General features: G+C 61.7%; 9 protein-coding genes across 9 annotated transcripts; 5 read left to right on the forward strand and 4 right to left on the reverse strand.

The window, feature by feature from the left end:
- Positions 1–435: 435 nt before the first annotated feature.
- On the reverse strand, positions 436–2,423 carry azaE_5 (Ketoreductase azaE). The gene is made up of 9 exons (XM_062773873.1): positions 2,315–2,423; positions 2,105–2,246; positions 1,714–1,862; positions 1,516–1,676; positions 1,383–1,471; positions 1,213–1,270; positions 999–1,091; positions 835–932; positions 436–784 (listed from the first exon to the last, which is right to left on the reverse strand). Exons 1-9 carry the CDS (start codon positions 2,374–2,376, stop codon positions 587–589), a joined length of 1,050 nt encoding a protein of 349 aa, XP_062629857.1. The 5' UTR covers positions 2,377–2,423; the 3' UTR covers positions 436–586.
- An 857-nt stretch (positions 2,424–3,280) lies between these two features.
- Positions 3,281–4,132, forward strand: Myl12b (Myosin regulatory light chain 12B; the record flags this gene model as incomplete). The annotated part of the gene is made up of 4 exons (XM_062773874.1): positions 3,281–3,283; positions 3,369–3,570; positions 3,663–3,913; positions 3,967–4,132. The coding sequence occupies 4 exons, from the start codon at positions 3,281–3,283 to the stop codon at positions 4,087–4,089; spliced, it is 579 nt and encodes a 192-aa protein (XP_062629858.1). The 3' UTR covers positions 4,090–4,132.
- A 32-nt stretch (positions 4,133–4,164) lies between these two features.
- bimE (Negative regulator of mitosis) lies at positions 4,165–10,112 on the reverse strand (the record flags this gene model as incomplete). The annotated part of the gene is made up of 3 exons (XM_062773875.1): positions 4,165–6,823; positions 6,860–8,548; positions 8,587–10,112. 3 exons carry the CDS (start codon positions 10,110–10,112, stop codon positions 4,165–4,167), a joined length of 5,874 nt encoding a protein of 1,957 aa, XP_062629859.1.
- A 201-nt stretch (positions 10,113–10,313) lies between these two features.
- rnr-1 (Ribonucleoside-diphosphate reductase large chain) lies at positions 10,314–13,468 on the reverse strand. The gene is made up of 4 exons (XM_062773876.1): positions 13,344–13,468; positions 13,159–13,271; positions 12,944–13,106; positions 10,314–12,852 (listed from the first exon to the last, which is right to left on the reverse strand). Exons 2-4 carry the CDS (start codon positions 13,214–13,216, stop codon positions 10,446–10,448), a joined length of 2,628 nt encoding a protein of 875 aa, XP_062629860.1. The 5' UTR covers positions 13,217–13,271; positions 13,344–13,468; the 3' UTR covers positions 10,314–10,445.
- A 1,490-nt stretch (positions 13,469–14,958) lies between these two features.
- Positions 14,959–16,846, reverse strand: nop56 (Nucleolar protein 56; the record flags this gene model as incomplete). Its single annotated transcript, XM_062773877.1, has 2 exons — positions 16,191–16,846; positions 14,959–16,137 (listed from the first exon to the last, which is right to left on the reverse strand). The coding sequence occupies exons 1-2, from the start codon at positions 16,695–16,697 to the stop codon at positions 14,959–14,961; spliced, it is 1,686 nt and encodes a 561-aa protein (XP_062629861.1). The 5' UTR covers positions 16,698–16,846.
- Positions 16,847–17,085: 239 nt separating this feature from the next.
- Elac1 (Zinc phosphodiesterase ELAC protein 1) lies at positions 17,086–19,460 on the forward strand. Its single transcript, XM_062773878.1, has 7 exons — positions 17,086–17,298; positions 17,350–17,365; positions 17,571–17,636; positions 17,686–17,885; positions 17,923–18,205; positions 18,241–18,895; positions 18,930–19,460. Exons 1-7 carry the CDS (start codon positions 17,194–17,196, stop codon positions 19,420–19,422), a joined length of 1,818 nt encoding a protein of 605 aa, XP_062629862.1. The 5' UTR covers positions 17,086–17,193; the 3' UTR covers positions 19,423–19,460.
- Positions 19,461–19,789: 329 nt separating this feature from the next.
- Positions 19,790–20,797, forward strand: priA_12 (Protein priA; the record flags this gene model as incomplete). Its single annotated transcript, XM_062773879.1, has 4 exons — positions 19,790–20,098; positions 20,145–20,544; positions 20,607–20,633; positions 20,694–20,797. The coding sequence occupies 4 exons, from the start codon at positions 19,790–19,792 to the stop codon at positions 20,795–20,797; spliced, it is 840 nt and encodes a 279-aa protein (XP_062629863.1).
- A 1,414-nt stretch (positions 20,798–22,211) lies between these two features.
- Positions 22,212–24,037, forward strand: YIL166C_2 (putative transporter; the record flags this gene model as incomplete). Its single annotated transcript, XM_062773880.1, has 5 exons — positions 22,212–22,409; positions 22,458–22,635; positions 22,694–23,311; positions 23,377–23,663; positions 23,702–24,037. 5 exons carry the CDS (start codon positions 22,212–22,214, stop codon positions 24,035–24,037), a joined length of 1,617 nt encoding a protein of 538 aa, XP_062629864.1.
- Positions 24,038–24,123: 86 nt separating this feature from the next.
- Positions 24,124–25,919, forward strand: LOC62_05G007358 (uncharacterized protein; the record flags this gene model as incomplete). Its single annotated transcript, XM_062773881.1, has 2 exons — positions 24,124–25,710; positions 25,749–25,919. The coding sequence occupies 2 exons, from the start codon at positions 24,124–24,126 to the stop codon at positions 25,917–25,919; spliced, it is 1,758 nt and encodes a 585-aa protein (XP_062629865.1).
- Between the last annotated feature and the right edge of the window lie 288 nt (positions 25,920–26,207).

Here is a 26,207-nt window from a genome sequence, read left to right on the forward strand (position 1 = left end):
TCAGGCTGCTGCCGCCGCCGCCGCGCGCCGCACTACCTGTGCTGCATACCTGGGCTGGCTGGCTCTTGCCGCCGCCGCTCCTGACCCAGCAGCAGCAAGATTTGGAACGTGCCGAACGACACTGGCAAACTACGAGCCTCACACCTCGGGCCAAGGCAAAGAGCCAAGCATGGCCCAGGCAAGGCCGGCACAACATGCAAGGGCAGGCAACACACCCGGACTGCGTCCATCACATCACCCACCTGTGCTCATTCGTGGCGTGCTATTGCCCTTGCAGGATATACAGTTTTTCCACTGTTGCAGTGCTCTCGCCCGCTGATTGCGGCGCATCACGGCGCGCGCATCCCTCCTGTCGCTCTGCTCCCTTGATGCCCCCCTCCTCTGACCCACCCCGCGTTGCGCGCACGACCCGAATCTCGAATACGGTTGGACTAGCTCTTGACACATGTCTTGCATTCCGACCTATCGCGCTGTATCATTGCGTACAAAATGGATCACACGACCACAAAATCCTCAAACCTGCTTCGGCTCCAGGCCCTGACAGCGGCGGCGGCGTAGTCGGCGAGGCATGCATCCTTGCACGACCTTAGACTCCAAGGCGCTGGATCACACTGTCAATAGTGTCCTTGATCGAGCCGTCGAGATCGTGGTACTGCACACCAAGCACCTTGGTCGCCTTGGCCCCATTGTAAAAGTTGGCCGCAGCGTTGATCTCCTTCCTACGCGAGGCCTCGGCGTCACCATTGGGGTACGTCTTGCGGTCTGGGTAGTGCTTGGCAAAGCTCTATTCTGGTTAGGATCGGGGCTCCCGTTCGGCGGGGGGCGGGCACTCACCAGGACAAAGTCAATGGGCGACACGGCACCGTTGCTGGTAATGAAGCGCTGGCCCGAAGCCTCAGGGGTAGTGAGTGCACGGAGATGGCCAAGGGACACTGCACACAAGGAATGTCAGCGTCGCCACCAGGGTGATGGGAGCCGACTAGTGGCGTAATACGCACCGTCGCGGACGTCGACCCAGTTGAAGGGTGCCTCCTTGATGGCCTTGAGCTCGGCCTCCTGGTGGTTCCCAGTAAACCAGTTGACGAGGCCAGCTAGGGTTTGCGTTAGCTCGTGCGAGTGGGCGACGATAGCGAGTGAGGAAGCGGGCTGGTGGTCGCGTGACCATTTTACCGCCACCCCGCATTCCTTAGACATCAGGGCGCAGCGACTGACCAACAGAAGTGTTAAGCTCTGCGACACTCTTGACGGGCTGCAGAATCGGGCCGAGAACCTACGCAGGTTAGTGTGGGACGAGTAGTGGGCGCGTTGCTCGCACGACCAACTCGCTCGGGCGGACCCGAGCCAGCCGACAAGCGAGCAGGCGGAGGCATGTGGCAACGTACAAGAGATGGGTGGATGGCCGCACCATCCCACGAGGGCTTGTTGTCCTCGATCCACTTCCAGAAGGCCTTCTCGGCGAGCGTCTTGGACGCTGGAGGGAATGAGCGGCGTTCCAGTGGCGACACTAAAACTCACCGCGGTACTTGTCGCCGTTGGTCGCGTTGCGGCCCTTCTCCTTGACCTCGCGGACTGAGTACTCGTTCCAGTGGTCCTCCTCGTAAGTGTGGGGCTTGGGAATGTCGTCGTCCAGGATGGCGGCGACCGACGACGTGATGACGACACGCTTGACGTTGGGGCTGGGGCCAGTCAGCGGTGTGGCAGCTCGTCACCTACTTGTTCTTCTTGATCGAGTCGAGAATGCCGACGGTGCCGTTGACCGCGGGCTTGATGAGCTCGTCGGGGTCGTCGGCCTTGAGGTGGAAGGGGGACGCGGTGTGCGCCACGCCGACGACACCCTTGACGGCTTCGTCGAAGGCTCCGGGCTGGGGGTCGGCGTGAGTGGCGAGCGCTAGACAGGGAGCTGCTAGCCGGCCAGTGGGGGACGGCGTGCTGAACGTGGGGCAACCGCTATCGCAGTAGCAGCAGCAGCAGCAGCAGCTCATGCCACGGATCCAAACCAAGGTACACACAGCACGACACAACACGCTAGCCAGCGCGCCAGCGCACCTCCACCCACCGACCCGTCCACCTCCACCGCGCCAGCCAGCGCACACAACCAACTCACCTCAGCAATGTCCTTCACAATGACATAGTCAAAGGGAACAGCCGAGTCCTTGAAGAGGTCCTTGAGGAACTCGCCCTTGTCAGCAGAGCGGACGGTACCGCGGACGGGGTACCCGGCGTCGAGGAGGTCCTTGACGGTTTGGCTGGCGAGCGAGCGTCAGCGAGCGGGCTTGCCGGGCCTAGCTTTCCCCAACACCCCCACACCACCCACGTAGCAATGTATCCCGACGCGCCGGACACGAGGACGAGGTCTCCCTTCTGGATGGCAGGCATTGTGCTGTATGTAGCTTGGATGTGGATGTTTGGGGGGGGGGGGGGCGACGGGCGACAGCTGCGCCGTCATCACGCCGGCCTGATATATACGCCCCGGCGGGCCGGATATAGCGTCATCGACTACGACGAGGTGGGCGCGTCACGTAATTCAGCGCGATCAGACAACGTGCGCGGCGCGCCGGTCCGACGGCGCCGTGCTGCTGACTGACGCTGACGCACCCGCGTGCGTCCAAGCGCAGCGTGCGGGAGGGAGTGAGCGAGCGAGTCGCCATGCGTGCGTGCGTGCGTGCGTTCGGGTGTGCGCTGTTGTGCTGCTCCTCGCTCTTGGAAGTAGAGGGCGCCGGGCCGGTGGAGGTGGGTTGGTGGAGGGGCGGGGATGGCCGAACCGTCCTACCGCTGCGGACGACTTGACCGGCTGCGGGCCGCCTGACGACAAAGCCTCGGACTTGTGCTGGTGTGGGTGAGGGCCGGGGCTGGCTGTCTTGCGTGACGCGCACTGCCAAGGTGCTGTCGGGATCAGTGGGCCGGCATGTGGGACTCTGGCGGCGGAACCTGCTCACGCCGGTCTGTCCGCCAGTACTGCTCACAACCCCACTCTGTGCAGCCTACTCGCATCAGAGGCTGGGCTCGTTGGGTTCGGCGCGCACACTCCATTGCGCTGCATGCGCTGCATGCGCTGTGCGTCGCCGAGCGCGCTATGGCGGGACGCTGGTCTCCCTCGTCATCACCACCTCGACCTCCACTCACCGACGGAGTATGCTTAAACTCCGTCACACGTGGAACGGTGTTACGTAACCATTCCATCACACCGCGACTGCCCTCCAAACAACAACAAGCGGACACCAAAGCCAAAGTCAACATTGTCTCGACACCCCCACCACGACAACAAGCACAACGGCACACAATGGTATGCACCCGGCCCACACATCTCCTTCATCCCTCCCATCTCTCCCAGCTCGCTCCGCTCGGTGTCGCTGACGCTCGCGCCACAGTCCAAAGTCGCAGCCTTAGGCCACGGCCGCCCATCCACCATGCCGCGCGCCGCGCCGACCGAGCGCATCGCCTCCGGCGCAGCATACACCATGTTCACGCCCCAGCAGGTCAAGCAGTTCAAGGAGGCGTTCAACATGATTGACCAGGACGGGGATGGGCGGGTTGGCCGGGGGGATTTGGAGGTGATGTTGGGGAATTTGGGTGGGTTCGAGCCCAGCCGAGCCGCACGCAGTGCGGCGAGGCGGGGCGTTGATGGCGGCGAGGAGAGACGCGGTGCTGACTACCTCCCCCAGGCCAGACCCCCACCCCCGCGCTCCTCGACAAGCTCCTCTCCTCCCGTCCCCGCGGCACAGCCGCCACGACCCCCGACATCAACTTCACCCAGTTCCTCACCATGATGGGCGAGCACCTCATCCACCTCGACCACGAGCACGACCTCCTCGAGGCGTTTGCGTGCTTTGACGACGGGGACAAGGGGTGGGTCGATACCGCCGAGGTTCGGAAGCATCTCGCCGAGATGGGCGACCACATGAGCCAAGACGAGGTGAGTGGTGGCGAGAGGAGATAACGAGGCCAGGGCTAACGCACCCCCGCCAGATCGACCGCCTGTTCAACGGCCCATACACCGACCGCCAGGGACGGTTCAACTATGTCGAGTGGGCAAAGGTCCTGCGCGTCAACGACGGCGACGACACAACCGACGGCGCGCTGGCTATTTGAGCGGCGCGCAACAACCACGGCACCTCCCCGCTTCTGTACTATGCAATTGTATGATACATGTGATGTCTACTACGTCTACGCACTCGCCCACGCTCCCAGTGCCGCTCTCACACTGGGCAGCTTCCACGCACCGAGGTCTGCAGGCAGCGTGTCCTCCTCTGCGTCAAACTGCTCAAGGACCGCCGTCGCGTACTTGTCCGACGCCTCGCGCGCCTTGATCTCAAGCTCGGTTCCCGACGACCCGGCAGCCGCGGCGGCGGGAACTAGCTGGGACAGCGCCTGGAGGAGCCGTCGCGCGGGAACGTGGTTGTGTGCGAGGTACACTGCCAGCGCGGCGACCTCGGCGGGTGTCGGGTTCGCGCCACGCAGATACGCCACCTGCGACTCTTGGGTCCCCTGCCGGGCGGTGAGGCGAAGCTGCAGCGCGTGCAGGAACGTCTGTCTCAAGATGGGGTGGCGTTTCTCCCCACCCAGCGTCGAGTACTCTCGTTCGAACACGGTCGGGCGGTAGAACCGCAGCAGGAAAGCTACTTGTGCCAGTCGTTCCAGTTTGAGCTCGTCGCTCGATCCCAGAGCCAGCGCCATGGACAGGTACACGCCCAGCATCGACGGCTTGTCGACGGACACGCACTCGAACAGCACGTAGCGAACAAACGACTCGAGCCATGCTGAGCCCGCGAACCGCTTGACCATGCCGACAATGACCGAGTCGCCAGTGTGCAGTGAGATGAGCTCAACAATTTCGGTCGACGCTAGTTGAATCGGCGCGGCCGGAGATACCAGGTCGTACTGCATGTCGAACCCAGCCATTGTTCCGGCCCGCACAAACATGCTCCGGTAACCACGCGGGTCAAAGTTGTAGTCGAGGAACCCAGACTTGCGCTTGACCCAGATCGTGCGCGAGCGTACCAGACTGTCGCGGTCGCGCGGGTTGGATAGGTCGTAGGTCACAGGCCAGTATCGTGGCGAGTCGACCGTGATGGACACGATGGTGTCAAACGGTGCCACCAGTGTCGGCGAGATGAGATTCTGCTCTCCAGCTCTGCCCCGCACCTTGATCTTGATGGGCATGAAGATCGACTCTCGCGTGTCGACGTCACGAGCAATGAGGCAGCGTGGCTCGACGGCGAGCGCCCAGAGGTGCCTGTACGCCTGGGGATACGCCTTGATGTCCATCGGCGACGCGAGGAAGCGAGGGAAGAAGGAGATGCTAAGAGCGGCGATGGCGAGATTCGAGTTGCCCAGGGTGAAGTAGCCTCGGCCAAGGAACAACAGACCCAGGGCCATGTGCATGGCCATGTGCGAGCCATATGTCACGCCTGCTCCCTCTTGGCCATGGGAGACACGGAGCCGGCGCATGACGTTGAGCTCACCAGTGCCAGACATGAGTGTGGCGAGGGCGAGGGTCAGAATGTTGAGCGCCTGCCGCGCAGTATTTCTCCTGATCCTGCCCTCGTACGTCATGGACTGTCCAGCCGCCGCCTTGCCAAGGACGCCGAAGAACGTGAGGATGATGACGTGCGCTGCTTCGTTGGCGGTTGATGCAAATCGGATGCCGAGGCCGAGACACGCCCCTGCAATGATGTTGAGGTAGGCCAGTTCCGTGTTGAGCTCCATGCCGCTCGTGCGCTTGTGGCCGTGGTGCAGGGATTGGATGAAGGCTGGCAGTTGAGCATCCACCCACTCCATCTGGGGCTTTACGTCGTCCCAGAGGATGAGGGCACGGGCATATGTGCGGATCAGAAGCTGGTCGGGTCGAACGCTCTCCAACGCGAGCGCAGTCTGTGGGATTTCGAGCAGGTCGGCAATGTCCTGTCGACCCGTCTTGAGGTACATGAGACCGAGGGCGAGCGTCGCTCCCGGTGAAGTGACAGTGGCGTCAATGTGGGACGCCGTGCGCTTGTTCTTGCCGCCGTGTACTCGTGGCGCATCACCATGGATGCAAGGCGTGAGCTGCGCCAGCAGCCCACGTTCAGTCTCGCTGGACGATGATCCACCGCGACCGAGCATGATTAGGCCAAAGGCCATTGACGCCGAGAACGAGTAGGCTTCACGGCTCTCTGTGAAGCCGTCCACCCTAGGCATCTCGGAGCGTGCAATCTCGCCCAGGACAACCTCGGCCATGTGGAGGTTCTTGCTGCCCACGTAGATGAGACCGAGGCTGACCAGGGCGGTCGATTGGACAACCGGTGACTCGTTGAGCTCCATCGATCCAAGTGGAAGCAGCGCAGCAGCGTGCAATGACACCATACGAGTGACCTGGGGGTCGCAGCTACCGGCAAACGATGCGCCGAGACCAAGCAGCAGGCCAACAGACGTCATGTCGTGGCGGAGCTCCAAGTAGGGAAAGACGCCGATGGCGTTCATGGTCCGCAGGCGGCCAGTGAGACCAAGACCAAGGAGGAAGCCCGCATGGTCTGCCGATGGTGTATCGGGACGGTTGAACGCGATCCACGACGCGTCAATACCCTTGGAGTCGGATGAAATGGAGAGGGCAGCGGACACGCCATTGTGGAAGCATGGCCAGTCGGCACCCTCCGGGATCTGCGCCTTGATGACATTGTTGCCAGGTACGACCTTGACAGCGAGCTCGATGAGCGGAATATTCCAAGGGTCTGTGATTGTGGCCGATCGTGAGCTGTAGTGGAACATGCCCTGGCCGACAGTGATGGCCAATGTGCGGTTGGCAATCGTGTTGACCACGCTTTGGTGGTACTGCATGATGTCTTGTTCGCTGGGGGTTAGCTGAAGTCGGTGAAGTTAAGCCTACCTTGCGCCCTTGGGGTCCTCGACAGCGATGGTTCGTTGATGCGTCGTCTGCATGATACGCTCGACCTCCTCGACACGCTTGTCGACACCGAAGCGGACATGTGGCAGTGCGGCAAAGTGGGCGTGCTTGGACGTCTCGCCAGTCACAGAGGCTACGATTTCACCAATGGTCGGCGGCTTCTTTGGCCCAGACTCGGGTCCCATGGGCAGGTCTGTGGTCGACACCTTGTCGGCCGTGTAAATCGAGGCCAGGTCCTTGCGATCGACAAACTCGAACACTTGGGGAGAGACGTCTTTCGAAGGGTTGACCTGGGCGACCCGGACAATCTCCTGGAGGGGCATGGCGACGCCAAATGGCAGATCTGCGAGCCACGCGGTGTCGACACCATTGTCGACCATGATCTTGACTGCGGTGATGGCGCGTTTCTCTATCGGGACGAGGGTGCCACCTCGGCGGGACTCTGGCGAGTGCGTCAACGTCGAGTAGATTGTGGCGACAAGGCGAGTCTGCTTGCAAGGATCTGGCGAGCCGAGGGGAGAGGCATTCGGGAAGCAGGATTGAGGTGATGGGAATGGCCGCGTAGGCCACATGAGGAGGCGGGAGAGGTAGAGGAGGATGTCTGGTGGTTCGTGGAACTGGTCCAGGAGTGGGTGGTCGACTGGTCGACTTGGGTATGCCAGGGGCGTGCCGGCCAATGCGCCTGGCATCAAGCGACGCCAGTAGTCAACCCAGTCTTCGCGCCCAATAGCGGCTGATAGTCGTAGCAGGACCGGTGCGAGGTGGGTGAGCCACGATGCTGTGGCCGACGACAGCCGCGAGTCTTGCGCCACGAGGTGGAGGGCGAGGAGTACGTTTGGGGTGAGGGAGTGTGGCCTCACGGTGTCGGCTGTTGTCGACGCCGGTGTCCTTTCTACCATTTTTATCCGCTGCGCCAATCGTCGGAGCACGGGGTCCGACTGCGTAGACCAGCCGGACAACAATTCGACGCGGGTGTCGTGTTCAGGCGAGGGAGTGAGGCCGCACATGGTGTAGAGGACATTGGAAAGGGTACGCCACTGGGTCTCGACCTCGCTTCGCTGCGGCGCCATCTGCTGCTGCAACTCGGCGAGGAACGCCTCCGACAGCTGGGCAAACTCGTTCTGCGACAGGGCGTATGACAACGCTTCGAGACATCGACACGCCACGCCCTGGGCCGGCTCGAAATCGAGCGAAACACGCAGTCTGTCTCCGTCACTGTACACCACGGTGACTTTGGATCCAGACGCATCGAGGAGGTCCACCACACGTCTCTCGCTTGACACGACCTCACCGTCGCCGTCAAGGACCATGCTCAGGCTCGCTGCGAGCTTGTGCGCAACTTCGTCGCGTCCGTCGGCGGTCAACACCCGCGGAATCTGGACCGCCATCTGGTGGGACGACGCCGAGAAGAGGTTGAGTGATCCGTCCTCCGCGAGCAGGAGTGTATCCAGGACGTTTGATCGTGTGGCCAGGACGGGGACGGCCGCGACGCAGTGCACTCCTCGGAAGGCATTGAACACGAATGCCGGGCTCGGCTGGGACACCTCCTCTACACCGAATGTGAATAATGTCGTGGGCAGGTTGGTGAACGTCAACACAAGGTTGAGGTGCGCTGATTGCGGTGAGCGGTTCTCGGACAGGAACACGCGCGCGGCGTCGAGGTCTACATCGCTGGGACATGTCAGCTGATTCCTCGGCCCTCAACTCACCCAGGTGGTCGCCACGAGTACACACGCTCGACAACAATCTCACTGCGCAGCTCGAGCTGCTCCTTATCCAGGCCCATGATCATGGTCGTCTCACCCAAGTCCTCGGCCATGACATGGAGCGATAAGCGTGGGTAGTCCCTCGCGTCATCGCGGCGCTTGCCGGCCATCGAAAGCCGCTGTGACTTTGTCTCTGTCCCAAAGCTGCTGACGCGTGTCACGCGGCGGGACGAGCCAAATGCGGCGGCAGCAGGCCCAGCGAACGGGTCGTCATCGGCTTCAATCTCGTTAGCCATGGACGCGCGCGACGCCTTGCGCCGCGAGCGGTCCAGCAGGTCGGCGCCGCCCAAGCTCGACACCCGCCGATCTGTTGGCACGCCGGCACCGCCAAAGCCCGAGACCCGGCGATCTGTCGGCACGCCCAGTGTCGAGCGGCTAAGCGAGGCCCGCCCGCCTCGCCGACTGGAGGGCGGGGGTGGTAGTTCAGTTGCGCGCAGCAGCTCCTCGGGTCGCATACTCTTGACGCTGCTCGTCGGCGGCATATCATTCGTCTCCGGGAGGGGGATCCGCGCGCGCCGGTAGAACAGGAACTGACCCTCCTCGTGGTCGTACGCCACGAGAAGCGGGTATGGCGCCGGCGCGACGTAGATAATCGACTGGGTCATTGGGATTTTGGTCGTCGACGCGTTGGCGGCTAGACTTGGCTCTTCGTCGCCGAACCCGCCGCCGATCTCCGCCTCGGCGACCCACTTGAACTCGCCAAAGATGTCGGTGAAGGTGAAGAGGCGGGGGAGTTTTGGCGCCTTGGCGTCCTCGCGGTCGACGAGGTCGTCGAGCACGCTGACGCCGGTACGGTCGGCGAAGGAGCTTCGACGGGGTTTACGCCCCTTGGTCTCGGCGAGCCGTTTCTGCTCGCGCCGCTCAAGCGCGCGCTGTACGAGCGCGCCGCCGTCCGGGAGGGCCCAGCACCGCTCCACAGGCCACGGGAGGGCAATCTTCGTGTCCTGACCCGAGGCGAAGTAGACAAAGGCGTACGACGCGAGGAAGACGACCACGGCACGTTGTAGGCCCGTAGCGGACGGGCGGAGCTCGGCGCTCTTCGCACCCCATTGCGCGTGCTGCGACGTGTGGAACGGGCCAAAAGTAGAGGATGCGTCGGGGGCCTTGGGTGTGCTGGGTGCCGCTGCGCCCTCGTCGCCCGGTGGTCGGAACCACACGAACGCGGCGTAGGCCACCTTCTCGCTCTGGTGCTCGTACGTGAACCGCCGGAAGATCTCCACCCCGCGCGACCAGGTCACGCTCCTCCCACTCCAGGTGAGTGCCTCGTCGGTGGCGTTGGAGACCGAGCCCTCCTCGAGAGATAGTGGCGCAAACGTCTGGTGGATTGGCGCGCGGGAACTGCTGCTGCTGCTCGAGCCCGAGGCTTCTTGCGACGGCCCATGCGTGCCGCTGGTCGAACTGCTGCCCGCACGCGCATACAGGACGTGACCTGGTGACACTCCGTCCCCGAGTACGGTGGCCTGAAGCATCACGAGGGTTTGTGGTTGTGTTGTGAAGATGAAGTGTGATTGATGATCGTGTTGACGGGGTTGTGTGCACTTTGTCCCTTGGACGCCAGGTGGAGGTTGCCCAAACAAAACATCCGTTCCTGTGATGGTGATGGCGGCTCTATTGTGGCACTCGTCCAAACCATCACTGCCAGTCCACAAAACATCGTCTATGCAATGGGATCCATGAATGGGCAAAAGGAAAACTAAAAGGATAGGAAAACAGTAGAGTGCAATGTACAACACAGAGTGGCCCCATACTACCACTTCTCACTACCGACAGACTTCTCACACGCCAGCTCGATCTCTACGCCTTTATCCCGAGCACATGACGCAGGCGTCCTTGTTGTCGATGCTGCACTGAAGGGCGGCAGCAGCGCGCTCCTCTGCCCGACGCTTGGCCTCCTCGTACGACAACTCCTCGCTCTCAGAGGGCTGGGGGCTGACGTCACGCTCAACCTCGCGAGCGGCAGCAACCTCGACGGGCTTGGCCTCACGGGCCTGCGAAGCCGCGGTGATCTCGGGAGGGACGGGCGCCGAGGCAGTGGTCTGGATCTTGACCTTGCGCAGGGGCTCGACGAGGCTCGAGGCCGAGGCGCTCGAAGCCGTCGTGGGCGAGGTGACCTTCTTGGCAGCACCAGCCTCAAGGGTCTTGGCCTGCTTGAGAGTGCTGGCGTCGATGGTGAACTGGATGGCGTTGGCCGCAGGGCGGGTGCGGAGGTAGTAGGCACCAGTCTTGAGTCCACGCTTCCAGCCGTAGAAGTGCATCGACGTGAGCTGCGAGAACGAGGGGTTTGCAAGGTGGATGTTGAGCGACTGCGACTGGTCGATGAAGGCACCACGGTCGGCAGCAAGGTCAATGACCGCCTTCTGCGAGATCTCCCAAACAGTCTTGTAGATGGCCTTGAGCTCATCGGGGATGTTGGGGATGTGCTGAATCGAACCACCCGAGGCAATGATGAGGTTCTTCATGTTGTCGTCCCAGATGCCAAGGTTGATGAGGTCGCGGAGGAGCCAGGGGCAGATGATGGGGAAGTCACCCGAGAGCACACGACGCGAGTAGAGCATGGAGGTGTAGGGCTCGAAGCACTCGTTCCAGCCAAGGATCTGCGAGGTCGAGGCAGTGGGCATGGGGGCAACGAGGAGCGAGTTGCGGACACCGTGCTCGGCAATCTTGGCACGGAGCTCAGTCCAGTCCCAGAGGTCGGTGGGGACACGGCCCCAGAGGTCAGGCTGGAGCTTGCCCTGCGAGATGGGCGAGCCCTCGTACGAGGGGTACTTGCCAAGCTCCTGAGCCATCTCGTTGGAAGCCTCGAGGGCAGCGTGGTAGATGGTCTCGAAGATCTTGATGTTGAGCTCACGAGCACCAGGCGAGTCGAAGGGAAGACGGAGAGCCATGAAGGTGTCGGCGAGACCCTGGACACCAAGACCGACAGGACGGTGGCGCATGTTCGAGTTGCGAGCCTCGGGAACGGGGTAGTAGTTCCTGGTGATGACCTGGTCGAGGTTCTTGGTGACAACCTTGGTGATCTGGTGGAGCTTCTTGAAGTCGTACGAGTTGGTCTCGAAGTCGACAAAGGCAGGAAGGGCAAGCGAGGCAAGGTTGCAGACGGCGACCTCATCGGGGGCAGAGTACTCGATGATCTCAGTGCAGAGGTTGGACGACTTGATGGTGCCGAGGTGCTGCTGGTTGGACTTGCGGTTGGCAGCGTCCTTGTAGAGCATGAAGGGACCACCAGTCTCGGTCTGAGCCTCGAGGATGGCGAACCAGAGCTTCTGGGCCTTGATGGTCTTGCGACCCTTGCCCTCGCGCTCGTACTTCTCGTACAACTCCTCGAACTTCTCCGAGTGGACGTCGGCAAGGCCGGGGCACTCGGCAGGGCACATGAGGGTCCACTCGCCGTCCTGCTCGACACGCTTCATGAAGAGGTCGGGGATCCAGAGGGCGTAGAAGAGGTCACGAGCGCGAACCTCTTCCTTGCCGTGGTTCTTCCTCAGGTCGAGGAAGTCGAAGACATCGGCGTGCCAGGGCTCGAGGTAGATGGCAAAGGCACCGGGGCGCTTGTTGCCACCCTGGTCGACGTAACGAGCAGTGGCGTCGTAGGCACGGAGCATGGGGACGATACCGTTGGAGTAGCCGTTGGTGCCGGCAATGTACGAGCCCTTGGCACGAATGTTGTGGATGTGGAGACCGATACCGCCGGCAGTCTTGGAGATCTGGGCACAGGTCTTGAGCGTGTCGTAGATGCCGTCAATCGAGTCGTCCTTCATGGCGACAAGGAAGCACGACGACATCTGGGCGTGGGGGGTACCCGAGTTGAAGAGGGTAGGAGACGCGTGGGTGAAGTAACGCTCCGACATGAGGTTGTAGGTCTCGAGGACCTTCTCAATGTTGTCACCGTGGATGCCGACAGCAACACGCATGAGCATGTGCTGGGGACGCTCGGCAACCTTGCCGTTGATCTTGAGAAGGTACGAGCGCTCGAGGGTCTTGAAGCCAAAGTAGTTGTAGGCAAAGTCACGGTCGTAGATGATGGCACCGTCAAGGACATCCTTGTTGGCCTGGACAATGTTGTAGACCTCCTCCGAGACCATGGGGGCCTGCTTGCCGGTCTTGGGGTTGACCCACTCGTACAGGTCGGCAATGACTTGCGAGAACACCTTCTTGGTGAGCTTGTGCGTGTTGGACACGGAGATCCTAGACGCGAGGATCGCGTAGTCGCTGAGACAATGTCAGCGGGAGAAGATTGGGTGGAGGTGAGGTCGGGCGACGCGTCGACCCTCCCTTCGCCCCTCCTCAGGGTTTGACTCACGAGTGCATGGTGGTCATGGACGCGGCGGTCTCAGCGGCGAGCGTGTCGAGCTCGGCCGTCGTGATACCGGGGTAGATACCGGCGGCGACCTTCTGCGTGATTAAAGCAGGCTCGACATGGTCGCGGTCCAGGCCGTACGACAGCTTGTTGAGACGGGCGGTGACTGGCGCGTGTCAACGATCGCTCCACCACCAGCACGACGCGTTCAAACTCACCCTTGTCAAAGGCAACGGCCTCCTTGCGGCCATCACGCTTGTAGACCCACATAACCATTACGGAGTGTGGAGTCGAGAGGGGGAGTGTCTATAAGATATCTAGTGGAGAGAGTCTGGGAGGCTGGGTCAGCAAGTCCAAGTCGCGTCGCGTGCCCCGTGCCAATCTGGCGGGGTGGTCTACTCACTTGTCACCCAGAGCTCAAAGTACAGGTGGTCGTGTGGGCGTCGAGCGTTCTACTGTTGTCGTGTGGGCGTGGACAAGCTTATGTGCTGTCGCGCGTAGAGTGAGTCGTCGTGGGTTGAGAGAAGGAGAAGGAGGTGGAAGATGAGAAGAGGGGCGAGGGTTGGGACCGGGTCAAATGTTATAAATCAAAGTGGTGGCTTGAGACGCGTCAACTCAGGGTAAAAATGACGTGTACCCCGGTGTTTTTACAATGTTTTGTTTGTTTCCTCTGATAACGACGCGCTTTATTTCTTGTGATCCCGCGCGCGCGCGCGCGCTGGCGGGCAGGTCGCGCGTCTGGTGGGCGGCGCGTCAATAACAGGAGCAGGCCATGGCGCGGACGCGACCGACCCGCACTGACCACCCCTCCACCCCTCCCCGCGCTGTCCACACGCGCCTTGCCCCCCGACCCCCCCCCCCTTCGCGCCTCTGACACACCAATGTCCTGGAATCATCCTGCCCCTCGCGGCTCCTAATCTTCCTACAATGCCCACTACGCTCATCGTCGCTCACTTGGGCCAGGGAGGGCTGAGGGGTTCACCCCTAACTCGCTTACCAATAGTGCTAGTAGCTCCACCTTGTCTCTGTCAGCGCCGTCGTCGTCGCCGCCGCGTCGTAAGTGCCTGCCCTCCTGCCTCCTGTCTTCTCGGCGACGCGCAGCACGACCAGCAACAACAACAACAACAACAAGCTCATGTCCCTGGAACTCATCGAATCCACGCTGCTGCCCACCAGGCCAATTGTTTGTGTGTTTGTGTTGGTGTTGATGGCTACTGATTGCGTTGTCGGCCGACAAGTGCTGCGACGACAATGTCTCTGCAACGCCTCGTCTGGCGCCAAGTGGCTTGTCTCGGGCGACGACACTCCACTCATCTTGCTTCATCCGTCCACAAATGTCGACTTTCGGTCGAAGTGTCCGTTAACACCACTGCCCGTCGAGGAGCCGGCATGTCGGTTGTAACCCCTTGCGCGTGATCCATGACGCGACGCGCACGCACGACGCGTCAGAGTGATATTAATGACTAGCGCCTAGCACTAATCAGTCACATGAGCACGCCGTCGATCATGCCGGGCATGTGCTGGTGGGCATACCATTCATTCCACTGCACTGGCGGTGTGTTTCTTCGCACCCGCACACACACGCCAGAGCGTCTGCAATCTTCTCACGCCCCCATCCCTCACCGTCCCAATACACTCTGGCGTCTGGCCATGACAAGACGTGGTGCGAACGACGCATTGTATCAGGTGCGAACATTGACACGCACTGACGGAAAGTACATAAAGGCCACACTCTCATTGAATCTGTTCTATCCATCCATTCCCTCTCAACTCTAGTGGTACATTGCGTCTCCACCGAGTCTCTTTGACAACCTCGCCCCCGGGCACCAAAACACGACACCCCACACGTACCCGCCCAGTTCGAGTCGATGCGAATGCATGTAAGGTATGGAGAATCAGAAGATGAAGCCAGTAGTACACCAGTGGACAAGTCACTCGCCGCCCTTCCCTCCGCAGCGGCCGCCCCCTCCACCACCACACCCACCCCCCAGGACAGAACTCTAAGAGGAACAAGCAGATCAAGCTTCAGACTTGCGCTTCGACTTCTTCTCCTTCTTTCCCTCCTTGTCCTTCTTCTTCTCCTTCTTCTCCTTCTTTCTCCTCTCCTCGTCGTCGGCCTCCTCCTTGGGCTCCTCGTCCCGCTTGCGCTTCTCCTTCTTGTCCTTCTTATCAGACTTGTCCTTCTTGTCCTTCTTCTCCTTCTTGGGAGAAGCGACAGGAGCGTCCTTGGAAGCGACAATCTTGGCGAGGGCAGGGTCCATTGGTCCGCGGTTCTTCTTAGCCTCGGCCTGGTCCTTCTCAATTTGCTTGACAGCCTCGGAAATCTCGACGTCGTCAACGTCACCCTCGTCGTCATCGTCCTCGTCGTCTCCGAGGTCGGCAGCGATGGCGGTCAGGGCCTTCTGGATGGCGTCCGAGTTCTTGGACACGGGAGCGCCAGTCTCGAAGAAGTTGAGGCGCTCCTCAACCTGAGCACGGAGAGCCTCACCAAACTTGTTGGTGGGGACGTCGGAGAAGCAGTCGATACGGCAGGCGATCGAGCACTTGTTGGCGAGGAAACGCGAGATGCGGCCCTTGTGCTTGGAGCCGGCGCGGCCGATGAACGACGAGTGGTAGATGAGACCGTACTTGGGGGTGTTGCCCTTGGTCTTGAGGGCACGGAAGAGGGCCTTCTCGGCACCGAGAATCTGCACAGTCGAGGCAGGGTACTTGGCGAGGTTGGTGAGCGAACCGGCGTGCGAGATGAGACGAGCGGCAATGGTCTCGCCGATGAGGGCCGAGAGGTTGGGGGCAACAATGCTCATCTTCTCGATGAGGTAGGCGCGGAGGGCCTTGCGGTACTCGGCGAGCTTGACGACACGCTCGGCGAAGGTGGAGATGTTGATGAGGTCGACCTCGGAGATGTCAGAGCCCATGGAAGCGCGCGAAGCGTCAAGGACGTTGCGAGCGCGGGTCTCGTCGTCGTCGAGGATCTCCTGGATCTCGGGGAGCGAGTCCTCGGTGAGGGTGGTGCGGTCGCCGATGAGAACGGCGAGACGGGCGTACTGGTGAGCGTCGGGGACGAGCTTGTAGAGCTCGGGGAAGTGCCATCCGTACCACTCGCGGCAGCGCATAGCAAAGGTGTTGAGGTCCTTGTCGAGCTGGTCCGACAGAGAAATAGCCTGGATGATCATGTTGTCCGAACGGTTGACGTTGAACTGGCGACGAGTAAGCCACAGTGCCACAACCGATGCCCAGCTGCACTACTCACCTTGACCTTTCCACGCGAGTACGAGTGACCAAGACCAAGCTGGGCGGTAGCAACGTCACCCTTCTGGAGGCCCTCCTTGGCGAGGAACTTCTCCTGGTGGAGACGGATGCCACGGATCAGCTCGAGGGCACGCTCTCCAGCGTCACAGGGGATGGCGAGCTCGCCCTGGATCGCACCACCAAGACCACGCTCAGCAACACCAAGCAGAACAGGGCTCTGCTTCTTGTTGCCCTTCGATCCCTCGGAATGAATGACGAGGTTGAGGAGCGACTTGAGGTGGGGGTTGAGGACACCCTCGGAGATGTCGTTGGCGTTCTCGAGGGCCTGGGCAGCCGAGGTGAAGGGGAAGAAGGAGGCGAGGGTGACCATGCGGTTGAACTGGTTGTAGTCGTTGACGGCATCCTGGAGCTGCTTCGAGCGCGCAGCAATCTCCTCCTGGAGGTTGACGGTGAAGAGCGAATAGCCCGAGGCGCCCTCGTAGAGGACGTGGGTGAGGGAGCCCGACATTGTGGCTGTTTTTGGGGGTCGGCGACGGGGTGGTGTAAGGCTGCTGCTGCTGCTTGCCTGTGTCGTCGGGAGTTGACGCTGCAAGAGAGTGAGATGGACGAGCTGTTGGCCTTGCTGCTGCTCGTTGAGATGATGGAGCTCGCTGCTACTTCTGCCATCCTCGAACTTCTTGTCGAAGAAATCTTGAATTTTTTAAGTACATTTTTGGGTTTCTCCCACCCAGCACGTGGGGATCGCGTGGTGAGTCACGTGATCTATATTGATCTCGACTCATTTACCGGCAATGCCGTCATGCAGTGGTGGTCTGCCCAGCCAAGGCAATAGGCATGTCCTCGATGAGTTCTCGACCGACTCCTCACGGCGCGGGACATAGCTTACCCGGGCGACATCAACGACGGCAGCCGACCATTTCCTGCAACAAAACTCGACTCATCCTCCAAACACAGCTCTTGAAACACAACACTTCCTCTTTCACGACAGCAAGACCCTCGCCACCATGTCCTCCTCGTCGCCGACGCCATCGACATCGTCGGCAGAGAGGAGAATGTCAAACGGAAAGGCAAAGCCAAAGAAGGCTCCACCTCCAGTCTCGGTCCACTTTGTGAGTCAGCTGCGGAATGTGCAAGCTGGAGCACTGCTAACCCACCTGCAGTTGGGAACATGTAGTGGTGAGTTGGCTCGAACGGCGGGGGCGACATCGTATGGTGATGTAGCGGCCTGCGCGGGCTCGTAGAGCTCAAGCTGGCTTCATCGGTTCGAAGACAATTCTGGTCGTGTGCATGATGTGGTCAACCACCATTGCACAACGTGGTCGACCACCATTGCTCGATGGCGGCCACCCGATACCGTTCGCGACCGATGCTGACGTTCCAGGCGGCGGCCCCATCATCTCGCGCCAGTGTTCGGCCACCGCCGTCGACCTCGGCAACAACATTTGGTGTAGGTGACAACCCTCGTGGGCGCCCGAGCCCTACTGACAATGTCTCAGTGTTCGACGCCGCTGACGGCACCAACAACCGGCTTCACCAGTCGTCCCTGCGCATGGTGAACATTTCGCGCATCTTCATCACGCACATGCACGCGGATCACATTCTTGGCATCGTGGCGATCCTCGGCGTCATCATGAGCGGCGTGGGGCAGAGCCCAGCCGGTCTTGAGCGTCTGCGCCAGGCGGGCACCCTAAAGAGGGTGAGTTACATGGCTTCGTGAGGTTCTAACTCTCCAGCCGGATATCAACATCTACGGACCCGCTGGCCTCCGCAGGCTGATTCGCACCATGCTGGAATGCACAGCCATCACCCTCACCGGCGCGTACGCCGTCCACGAGCTTATCCCAGAGGGCGGCTCTCCTTCAGCGGCATGCAAAGCTGGCGACCTCCACGTCAATGAGGCCCAGGGAATCGACTTCCACCCGAACGACCAGGGCGTGTGGGAAAACATTGTGGACGACAGGCCAACCCGGGGTATCAAAGGCTGGCGCGTGTCTGCAGGCCCATTGATTCATCGAGGTTGGTGTGCCAGAGAGAAAGAAGGCTGACTTCAGTCCCCTCCATCGGTTACGTCCTCACCGAGCCCGAGCCTCGTCACCCTCTCGACACGGCTGCACTCATTCCGCTCCTGCAGCGCAACGCCGAAGCGCTGGCCGAGCTCGACCCGCCAATCCGCCACCCGCTGTCGCTCTTGTCAAAGATGAGCAGCCTACCACCCCCCAAGCCGTTCAAACTTCCCTCGGGCGATGTTCTCTACCCACCCGAGCCAACAGGCGAAGCCGGACGCAAACTTGTCATCTTTGGCGACTGCTCTGGCGGCACCCCAAACAAAGCATTCCAACGCATCTGCGAGGACGCAAGTCTGTTGGTGCACGAGTGTACCAATGCGGCTATCCCCGAGGGCGTAGGCAAGGGCGAGAAGGGCCGGCTTGTGCGTGCCGCAGGCCTAGAGCAGAGCTTGGAGAAGAAGCGAGACCATGAGTTTGAGATTTCCGCTCGGGATCGCGGCGTCGTGCGCGAGCCGTGGGTCTTCCACGGCAAGCGTGGCGACACGGAGAAGCGTGTTGCAGCGGAAGACGAGTTTGCGGCGAAGAAGATTGCAGTCCGAGCCAAGGCGCAGAGCCGAGGGCACTCGGCTCCAGAGGACGTGGGCGAGTTTGCAGCGGCGATCCGCGCGCGACGTGTGGCAGTCAACCACTTTAGTGCAATGTGAGTAACGCACCGCAACAGACCTAACACACAGGTTCCCATCGCCACGATACGTGTCAAACGATCCGTTCCCGTCTTTGCTCGGCCCGACTTCGCCGTTCCCATACCCCACCGCCGATATCACGGCGCACGCGGCCAGACTTCCGCCGATTCCCCTGTCTCCAAACGAGCTTCACTTGCGACTGATCATGCAGACAATCGCCAACCAGATCAGCGCCGAGTGGAACGGGCCGCACTGCGTACTGCATGGCGTTGATGAGCCGGAACCCCACCTGGTCAAGATGGCCGTTTGCTCGCGGGACTTTATGGTTTACCATGTGCCGTCGCACGAGCTCACGTCGGAGGAGATCAGGACAATGGCCAATGCGCATTCCGAAGCGAACACGGTGCTCCGGAGCTGGGCCAACAGCGGTGGAGTATGGACTGTGGAGCAGGGCAAGCAAACGTGGATTGGGGTAGAGAAGGAGCCAGCTCCGACGCCGGCAGGGACACCAGTTCCGCCAGCTGTGGCGGGCGCTGGGGCATAGGCGGCAACAACATAGATGATGCATGGGATGGTAAGGTGCGGCCTAGACTCGACTGCGAGTGCCTGTGTTCGGCCCGCACGGACAGATCTGGGCGTCGAGCCGACGCGATGCAAATGCCGGAATAGTTGGGCGAAGAGTCGAGGCGGATTCCTGCGTTCAGCCAAGCCGACGTAGGGTGTGGCGGGTGGCGTCGTTGAGCGCCGCCGACGCCACGACGGGCAGAAAGGGACGTCGAGATCTGGCAAAGAAGATTGATTCTCTTTCGGTGGTCGGTGTGGCAGGTGGTGCGAGTGGGGGTGGCAGCAAACCTACCCAAGTACATATGGATGCGGCTGGAAGCATTGTGGACGAAGCAAACTCGACACCAATGAGGCTCTGGTACACGCTCCTCGCGCTCGCCGCCGTGCACACCGCCACGGCCAACTTCCTGCGGTGCACGATCATCGAGGCTGCCAACGCCGTCATCCAAAACCAGCTGTACACGTCGTTCAGCGCGTCGCAGTTGACCGTGGGCGGGTGCGAGTCGTTCTGCGCCGCCGACCCCAAGAAGCCCGGCTACTCGTACTACGATCCGACAAACTTTGTGTGCCTGTGCTCGACGGCCAGCGACGTGCAGACCAGCGGACAGGTGTACTACCCGACCACTGACGCGTCGGGTACCTGTGCCAGCTGGTATGTGAGTGCCTTGCCTCTTGCTTGTGCGTGCTGACGGCCCCGCGCAGATTTCAGCCATCACGACGCGCTACGGTGCGAGCACGTGCATCACCAGCTGGTCGGGCGGGCCAGCGACCGACCTGCCCGGGTCGGCGTCCGACCCCGTGGCGTGCATGTACGGCTGCCTCGGCACGTTTGCCGGGTTCGAGAGCGCCATCTACTCGCCCGGCAAGTGCACCTGTGCGCACAACGCCGTGCCCGTCACGGACCCGACGTGCACGGGCGGCTCGCTCCTCTTCCCGCGCCTGAGCAGCGTGCAGCCGTCCGGCGGGCTGCAGTACCGCCGCGCGGCGGAGCAGGCGCGCCTCGCCGAGGCCAAGGCAAACCCGCACTGCCCGCGCGGGATGGACGCGTGCATCGTGCCCGGGACGAGCGGGTACGAGTGCCTCGACACGGCGTCCGAGCTCGGTGGGTTATGGATTCGGGGTGAGCTGACGCGCAGAGTCTTGTGGCGGGTGCATTCACGGCAGTCTGGGCAACGGGACTATTGGCGTCGAGTGAGTTGCTCGCGGCGAGTGAGTGAGGGAGCTTGCTGACGCCACGCCCCAGCTGCTCAGCCCTGGTGGGGCCGGACCGCTCCGTTACGTGCGACCGGGGGCGCTGCGTCGCGTCGGGATGTCTCCCGGGGTACACGCTCCGCAGCGACGGGGTGTGCGTGTAGAAGATGTAAACTGGGTTTCTTGGGCTTGCCAAGCGAGTGGACGCCAACTCCAACTTTGTTCGTCTGCGGCGCGTCAGTTGGTGTGCAGAGGCGGCGGCGGCGCCACAGGGTGGGCGAGCGCCTGGGTGCACGCGCCACAAAGTTGACTTGTCGGGCCTGGGCCGACGGAAAGCCGAGCGAGCGAGGTCCCGAGATCGCTCGCGTGACTCGCTCGTGGTTCTTCGCGAGATCGGTGTGGGGTCGGTGCGAGGGTGTGGGGTGGGGCGAGGGGGTGGGGTGCCGGTTTGAGGCCGGGTCGATAACTTCGGAGGGGGTCCAGGTGCCCGTCGGGATAACTTGTCTGATTCTGCCTGTGGATGCGGTCAGTGTGTTGGGTCAGCCAAGCCAGTGGCCACGACCGTGGATGAGCAGGGGTGTGTGGGCGCTGTCTCGCGGTGGCTGTGGTGATCATGGTGGTCGTAGTGGCCGTAGTTGTCCCAGTGGTCGTTGTCGACGTGAGAGTGGACTCTTGTCATGTCGCATTTGAAGGCCGATTTTGCCGCATTGGAGTGGAGGCGCCGCGTCGCCGCGAGCAGAGGTGCAACTTTCATATCGCCATTAGCCACCGCCATTAGCCATCACTATTAGCGACAGACACATCCGAGACGCATTGATGACACTGTGGACCGTGGACCGGGACAGCTCCGCCTCCCTCATCCGCCCCGCGTCCGTCGCAACATCCTCGCTCGCAGGAGGTGCCGCCGGCCTGGTCTGGGCCACCGGACAGCGATTTCGTCACCCGCTGGGCAGTGAGTGTACAGTCATAGCCAGCAGCTATCGGAGCTCGCCGCCAACTACCAGCCGCGGCTGACAGAGGACGCGAGGCACACCAAGCCCTTCCCATCGCGCCATACATCGACAAGCAATGTATTCCGAATCCTCGCTACTACTTGCGCTAGTCGGTAACCAAAGCCGTCTGTCCGTCCACATGGTGCTGCTTGCTGCAAGCTGCAAGGCACCAGCTATCTCAGATACCGAGGGAGAAACGTGTCGGCGGGCCCCCCAAACTGCGTGGCTGCGCAAATCACGCGTTGGTTGCGTCATCTTGCGAAATCAATGCCCAGCCAGTCCTGAATGCTAAAACCAGCCGCGATATGACTGCCAAGTGGCGGCCTAGTGGACGGCCGCTCGCTCGGCGCTTGCAATGATGCATCTACAGTACACCGCGGGCGTACCTCGGCGATGGCAATGGTGTGCTTTTGAACCGTAGCACGACATACGGGATATGCAGCGGCGGCAGAGGGGACAGTATGCCTGGAAAATCGTCGGTGGTCGGCGAGCACAAAGATATAACGAGCAGCGTGTCCCGAGCAGCACCCGGCTCCACCCAAGCGTGCGACGAGCAGCACCCGACCGACCACCACACACCGCTGTCATGTCGACCGCCCCGCCCACACTCAACGACACAAAGGGCCACGCGGTGCCCCCGCCGCCGGCGTCGCTGACCGACGAGGAAAAGTCGGACGCCGGGACGCTCGAGGGCGCCTCGGAGAGCGACCTCCATGCGCGGTGGTACGAGCCGCCTGATGCCTACGAATCCAAGCATCGCTGGGACCCCAGGGCGACATGGACTGTGAGTTGCGCGGGGTGGTGGGTGGGGGCGTAGCTGACCCCGGGGCAGCCCGAAGAAGAGAAGAAGCTCGTCCGCAAGCTCGATGTCCGCGTCGCGGCAGTCGCATGTCTCTGCTTTGCCGCGCTCCAGCTCGACCGCGGCAACATCACCAACGCGCTATCAGACAACATGCTCAAGGACCTGCATCTCACCACGGGTGACTACAACACTGGCATGACCATCTTCTGTGAGTTTACATAGTTTCGGGATGTGTGGCGTGCGCAACCCTGACTAACACGCCACAGACGTGTGCTTCCTGGCTGCCGAGCTGCCGTCGCAGATGATCTCGAAAAAGCTGGGCAGCGACGTGTGGATCCCGATCCAGATGATGGCGTGGTCGGCCGTCGCCATGGGTCAGGCGGGCCTGAGCGGCAAGGCGTCCTTCTACGTCACGCGCGGCCTCATGGGCCTCATCGAGGGCGGGTTCATCGCCGACACGATCCTCTACCTCTCCTACTACTACACGCATGCCGAGTTGACCACGCGCCTGTCCTTCTTCTGGGTCAGCTACATGGGCACCAACATCATCGGCGCGTTCCTCGCCGCCGCCATCCTGGAGGTCCGCAAGCGCGGCCACGAGGGCTGGCGCTACCTCTTCGGCATCGAGGGCGCCATCACCTTCATCATTGGCGCCTGGGCGTGCTGGTACCTCCCTGCTGGCCCGACTCAGACTGGCAGCCGCTGGCGCCAGGCGTGGCTCAACGAGCGCGAGGAGACAATCGTCGTCAACCGCGTACTCCGCGACGACCCGACCAAGTCGTCCATGCACAACCGTGAAGGCCTGTCGCTCAAGGAGCTGTGGCTGAGCATCACCGACTATGACCTTTGGCCGCTGTATGCGCTCGGCTTGCTGTTCTTCATCGGTAAGTGTGGTGGTGGTGTCGCAGTGTGGCGTGCCTGGCGTTTTCCTTCCTCTGACACTTCGCAGCCCCCGGCACTGTCGGCGCATACTTCACCCTCACGCTCCGCAGCTTGAAGTTCTCCACGTTCCAGACCAACATGCTCATCATCCCGAGCCAGGTGCTCTTCTGTATCGGCAACTTGACCCTCGCGTTCCTCGTCCGAAGGTACAAGGAGAGGCTGGCCACGGCGTCGCTTGCCGCATGGTGGCTCCTGATCTGGTTCATCGTCCTTGTCTGCCTGCCCGATCACTCTTCAAAGTGGCTCAAGTGGGCTATCCTCACGCTCATCGTCGGTTACCCTTACCCCCACCCAGTGAGTAACACCCCAGCGCCACACCTAACCACGCACAGATCCTCGTCTCGATGAACTCGTCCAACGCCGGCTCCGTCCGAACCCGCACCGTCGCGTCTTCCCTCTACAACATGTTTGTGCAGGCGTCGTCGCTCGTCGCGTCCAATGTCTACCAGCCCTCGGACGCGCCCTACTACCACAAGGGCAACCGCGCGCTCATCGGCATCATTGCCGCCACCATTGTCCTCTTCTACCTCTCCAAAGGGTGGTACATTTGGCGCAACCACCAGCGTGACAAGATCTGGAACTCGTGGACCAACGAGCAGAAGGACGAGTACATCCGCACCACCAAGGACAAGGGCAACAAGCGCCTCGACTTCCGGTTCCTCCACTAGAACTCTTGTACAGTGATAGACTAGCATCATGTAGACTTGTGGCTTCCGCGACGCCACCAGCACGGGCATCTGGCATGCCCGCCACCATGCCCGCCCCCTGTTTCATTCCGCTGTCCTCTACAAAGCTTGGCGTTCCCGACTTTGGGCTGCGTCTCCCCCACTGCTTTCTTCTCTCCACCATGGCCAGCATGTCTGCAGAGCTCGTGTCTATCATCTGCGAGCACCTGGCCTCGACGGCCAGCCAGGGCACCCTCGCCACAGTCGCACTCTGCTCCAACGCAGTCAACAACATCGCCGTCCCCATCCTCTACCGACGTCTAGAACTTACGCGGGAAAATGCCGATATCATCTTCTGTGGGGTCCCGCGGGTCGAGTACGACTACACTTCTCCTTCAAAGGAAGAGTACGAGACTGAGCTCGCGGCCTTCAATGCCAAGTGGCACGACTCGGTCGACCCCGGACACAAGCCGCCATTCCCTCCCTTTGGAACTGAGGCCGACGAGCCCGAAGACGACGACGACGAAGACGAGGTAGACGGCCAGCATGCCGCTGTGTGGGCCGACCTCGTGCCCGACGACAACTACGATGAGGCCGCTGCCGTGGCCGCCTCCAACGACGCCAACTGGGACCGCCGGCTCGACCTCCTCGAGCACTGCCAGACGCTCACCATTGCCTCCGTCCCCCGCCCCGGGCTGGTGCGCGACTTGCTCGTCGCAGCCGCCATCCATGTCAACTACATCAACGCGACCGAGTGGAGCGAGAACCCGGACGCTTGGCCCATCTTCCCCAACCTCAAGCAGATCGCATTCTCAGCAGCTGCAGTGAGCTACATCGCCGACTACGAGCTCGCGCATAAAAGCGATAACGAGCCCGAGATGTACGACTTTGGCGACGGCAGTCACGATGAAAGCCAGGAGACGTACTTTCCCTTTGGGCACCTCGTGCAGTTCGCGTTCGGAGCGCCACAGGACGTGTGTATCATCGCACCGACAACCACAGTTCCCCGCTCCACTATGGTCTTCAACACGCTGCGCATGCCCGCCTCCAAGATGAGATCAAACTACGCCTTTGAGGCTTCGTACGGGCATAGGGGATACGAGGCCACGATCGCCAGCCAGCTCTCTGCGCTAGCGTTCTACAGCCTCCCCAAGAAGGTCAACACGGTCACGTACCATCGGATGCGCGGGCCTGCCGCGTCCAAGGGAAGAGCCGAGTTGTTCCGGTTGTTCTACCATCTCGTGGAGTCGCCATTGGCTTCGGGTGAAGACCGCGCCAGGGACATCCTGGCCGACCTTGCCCTCCAGGATACCTGGAGCACCGAAGCACGCAAGCTGGTGCAGACGGTAGACGAGCTCGAGCTGATCGACGTCGAGTGCGACACGGATGCCACCGAGGAAGCCATCCGACTCGCGGTCGAACAGGGCGTCGCAGCCAACCCGAAGAGGTACCAGGACACCGAGATCGACTTTGTGCCGGAAGACACCGACGCGCAGCTGGCGCAGGAGCTCGCGGACGCCAACGCCGAGCTCGACGAGATCGGGCCACTCCTTGAAACATGGGGCTCGTATCGGTCCTATGTGGAGCGCGAGAAGGCCAATGTGGCACTCGAGGCGGCACTGGGTACTGCCGGGGAGGAGGAGGCACGAACCAATGTCGCCTTCTGGGAGGAAAAGGTGGCACAAGCCGAGAAGGCAAACGCTCACCGCATAAGAGGGAAGCGATCGAGAGGCGGGTCAAGGAGCTCACAGAGGCGTCCGAGAAAGCGCGCACCGAGGCTCGGGAGAAGCGCGTTCTGGCATCGAGCAAGCCGCGTGTGGTGTACACTGCTGGGGCGAATGCTGAGCCGTGTGTGGTGTGTGGCGCCACGCACGTTGAGGCGTGAGGGCTGTGCCTCGGCAGCGCGGCACAGCGGATCGGATAAGAAATGCCGCCTGAATGTATCAGCAATGTGCGAGCCCTTGCTGCGCCGGACGTGCCGGACGCTCACGCCAGCTGTCAGATGCCGAGGAGACCGACGGGCAGCGATTATGCTGACTGACGGCGTGGCTTCGACCGCCGGCGAGGCGTACTGCGGTGTGCATGGGGCGTGCTTTCGCGCCCTCTGGTGACCACTGTGCCACTGTTCGGCTATGAGCGCGGGATGTTCCTGCGGCATGTGGAGTGCCAGACA

This window comes from Vanrija pseudolonga, chromosome 5 (assembly GCF_020906515.1).
Source record: "Vanrija pseudolonga chromosome 5, complete sequence".
In the NCBI taxonomy this organism is placed as follows: Eukaryota; Fungi; Basidiomycota; class Tremellomycetes; order Trichosporonales; family Trichosporonaceae; genus Vanrija; species Vanrija pseudolonga.

Excerpts from the sequence above, each read along its gene's own strand:
- azaE_5 (XM_062773873.1), bottom strand. The coding sequence starts at position 2,376 with ATGCCTGCCATCCAGAAGGGAGACCTCGTCCTCGTGTCCGGCGCGTCG. Across the intron at positions 933-998 it reads CTGGGTCGACGTCCGCGACG|TGTCCCTTGGCCATCTCCGT; the intron begins GTGCGTATTACG and ends CCTTGTGTGCAG. Across the intron at positions 785-834 it reads CGCCCATTGACTTTGTCCTG|AGCTTTGCCAAGCACTACCC; the intron begins GTGAGTGCCCGC and ends TAACCAGAATAG.
- rnr-1 (XM_062773876.1), bottom strand. The coding sequence starts at position 13,216 with ATGGTTATGTGGGTCTACAAGCGTGATGGCCGCAAGGAGGCCGTTGCC. Across the intron at positions 13,107-13,158 it reads GGCCGTTGCCTTTGACAAGG|TCACCGCCCGTCTCAACAAG; the intron begins GTGAGTTTGAAC and ends GACACGCGCCAG. Across the intron at positions 12,853-12,943 it reads TCCATGACCACCATGCACTC|CGACTACGCGATCCTCGCGT; the intron begins GTGAGTCAAACC and ends ACATTGTCTCAG.
- Elac1 (XM_062773878.1), top strand. The coding sequence starts at position 17,194 with ATGTCCTCCTCGTCGCCGACGCCATCGACATCGTCGGCAGAGAGGAGA. Across the intron at positions 17,637-17,685 it reads CCTCGGCAACAACATTTGGT|TGTTCGACGCCGCTGACGGC; the intron begins GTAGGTGACAAC and ends ACAATGTCTCAG. Across the intron at positions 18,896-18,929 it reads GTCAACCACTTTAGTGCAAT|GTTCCCATCGCCACGATACG; the intron begins GTGAGTAACGCA and ends CCTAACACACAG.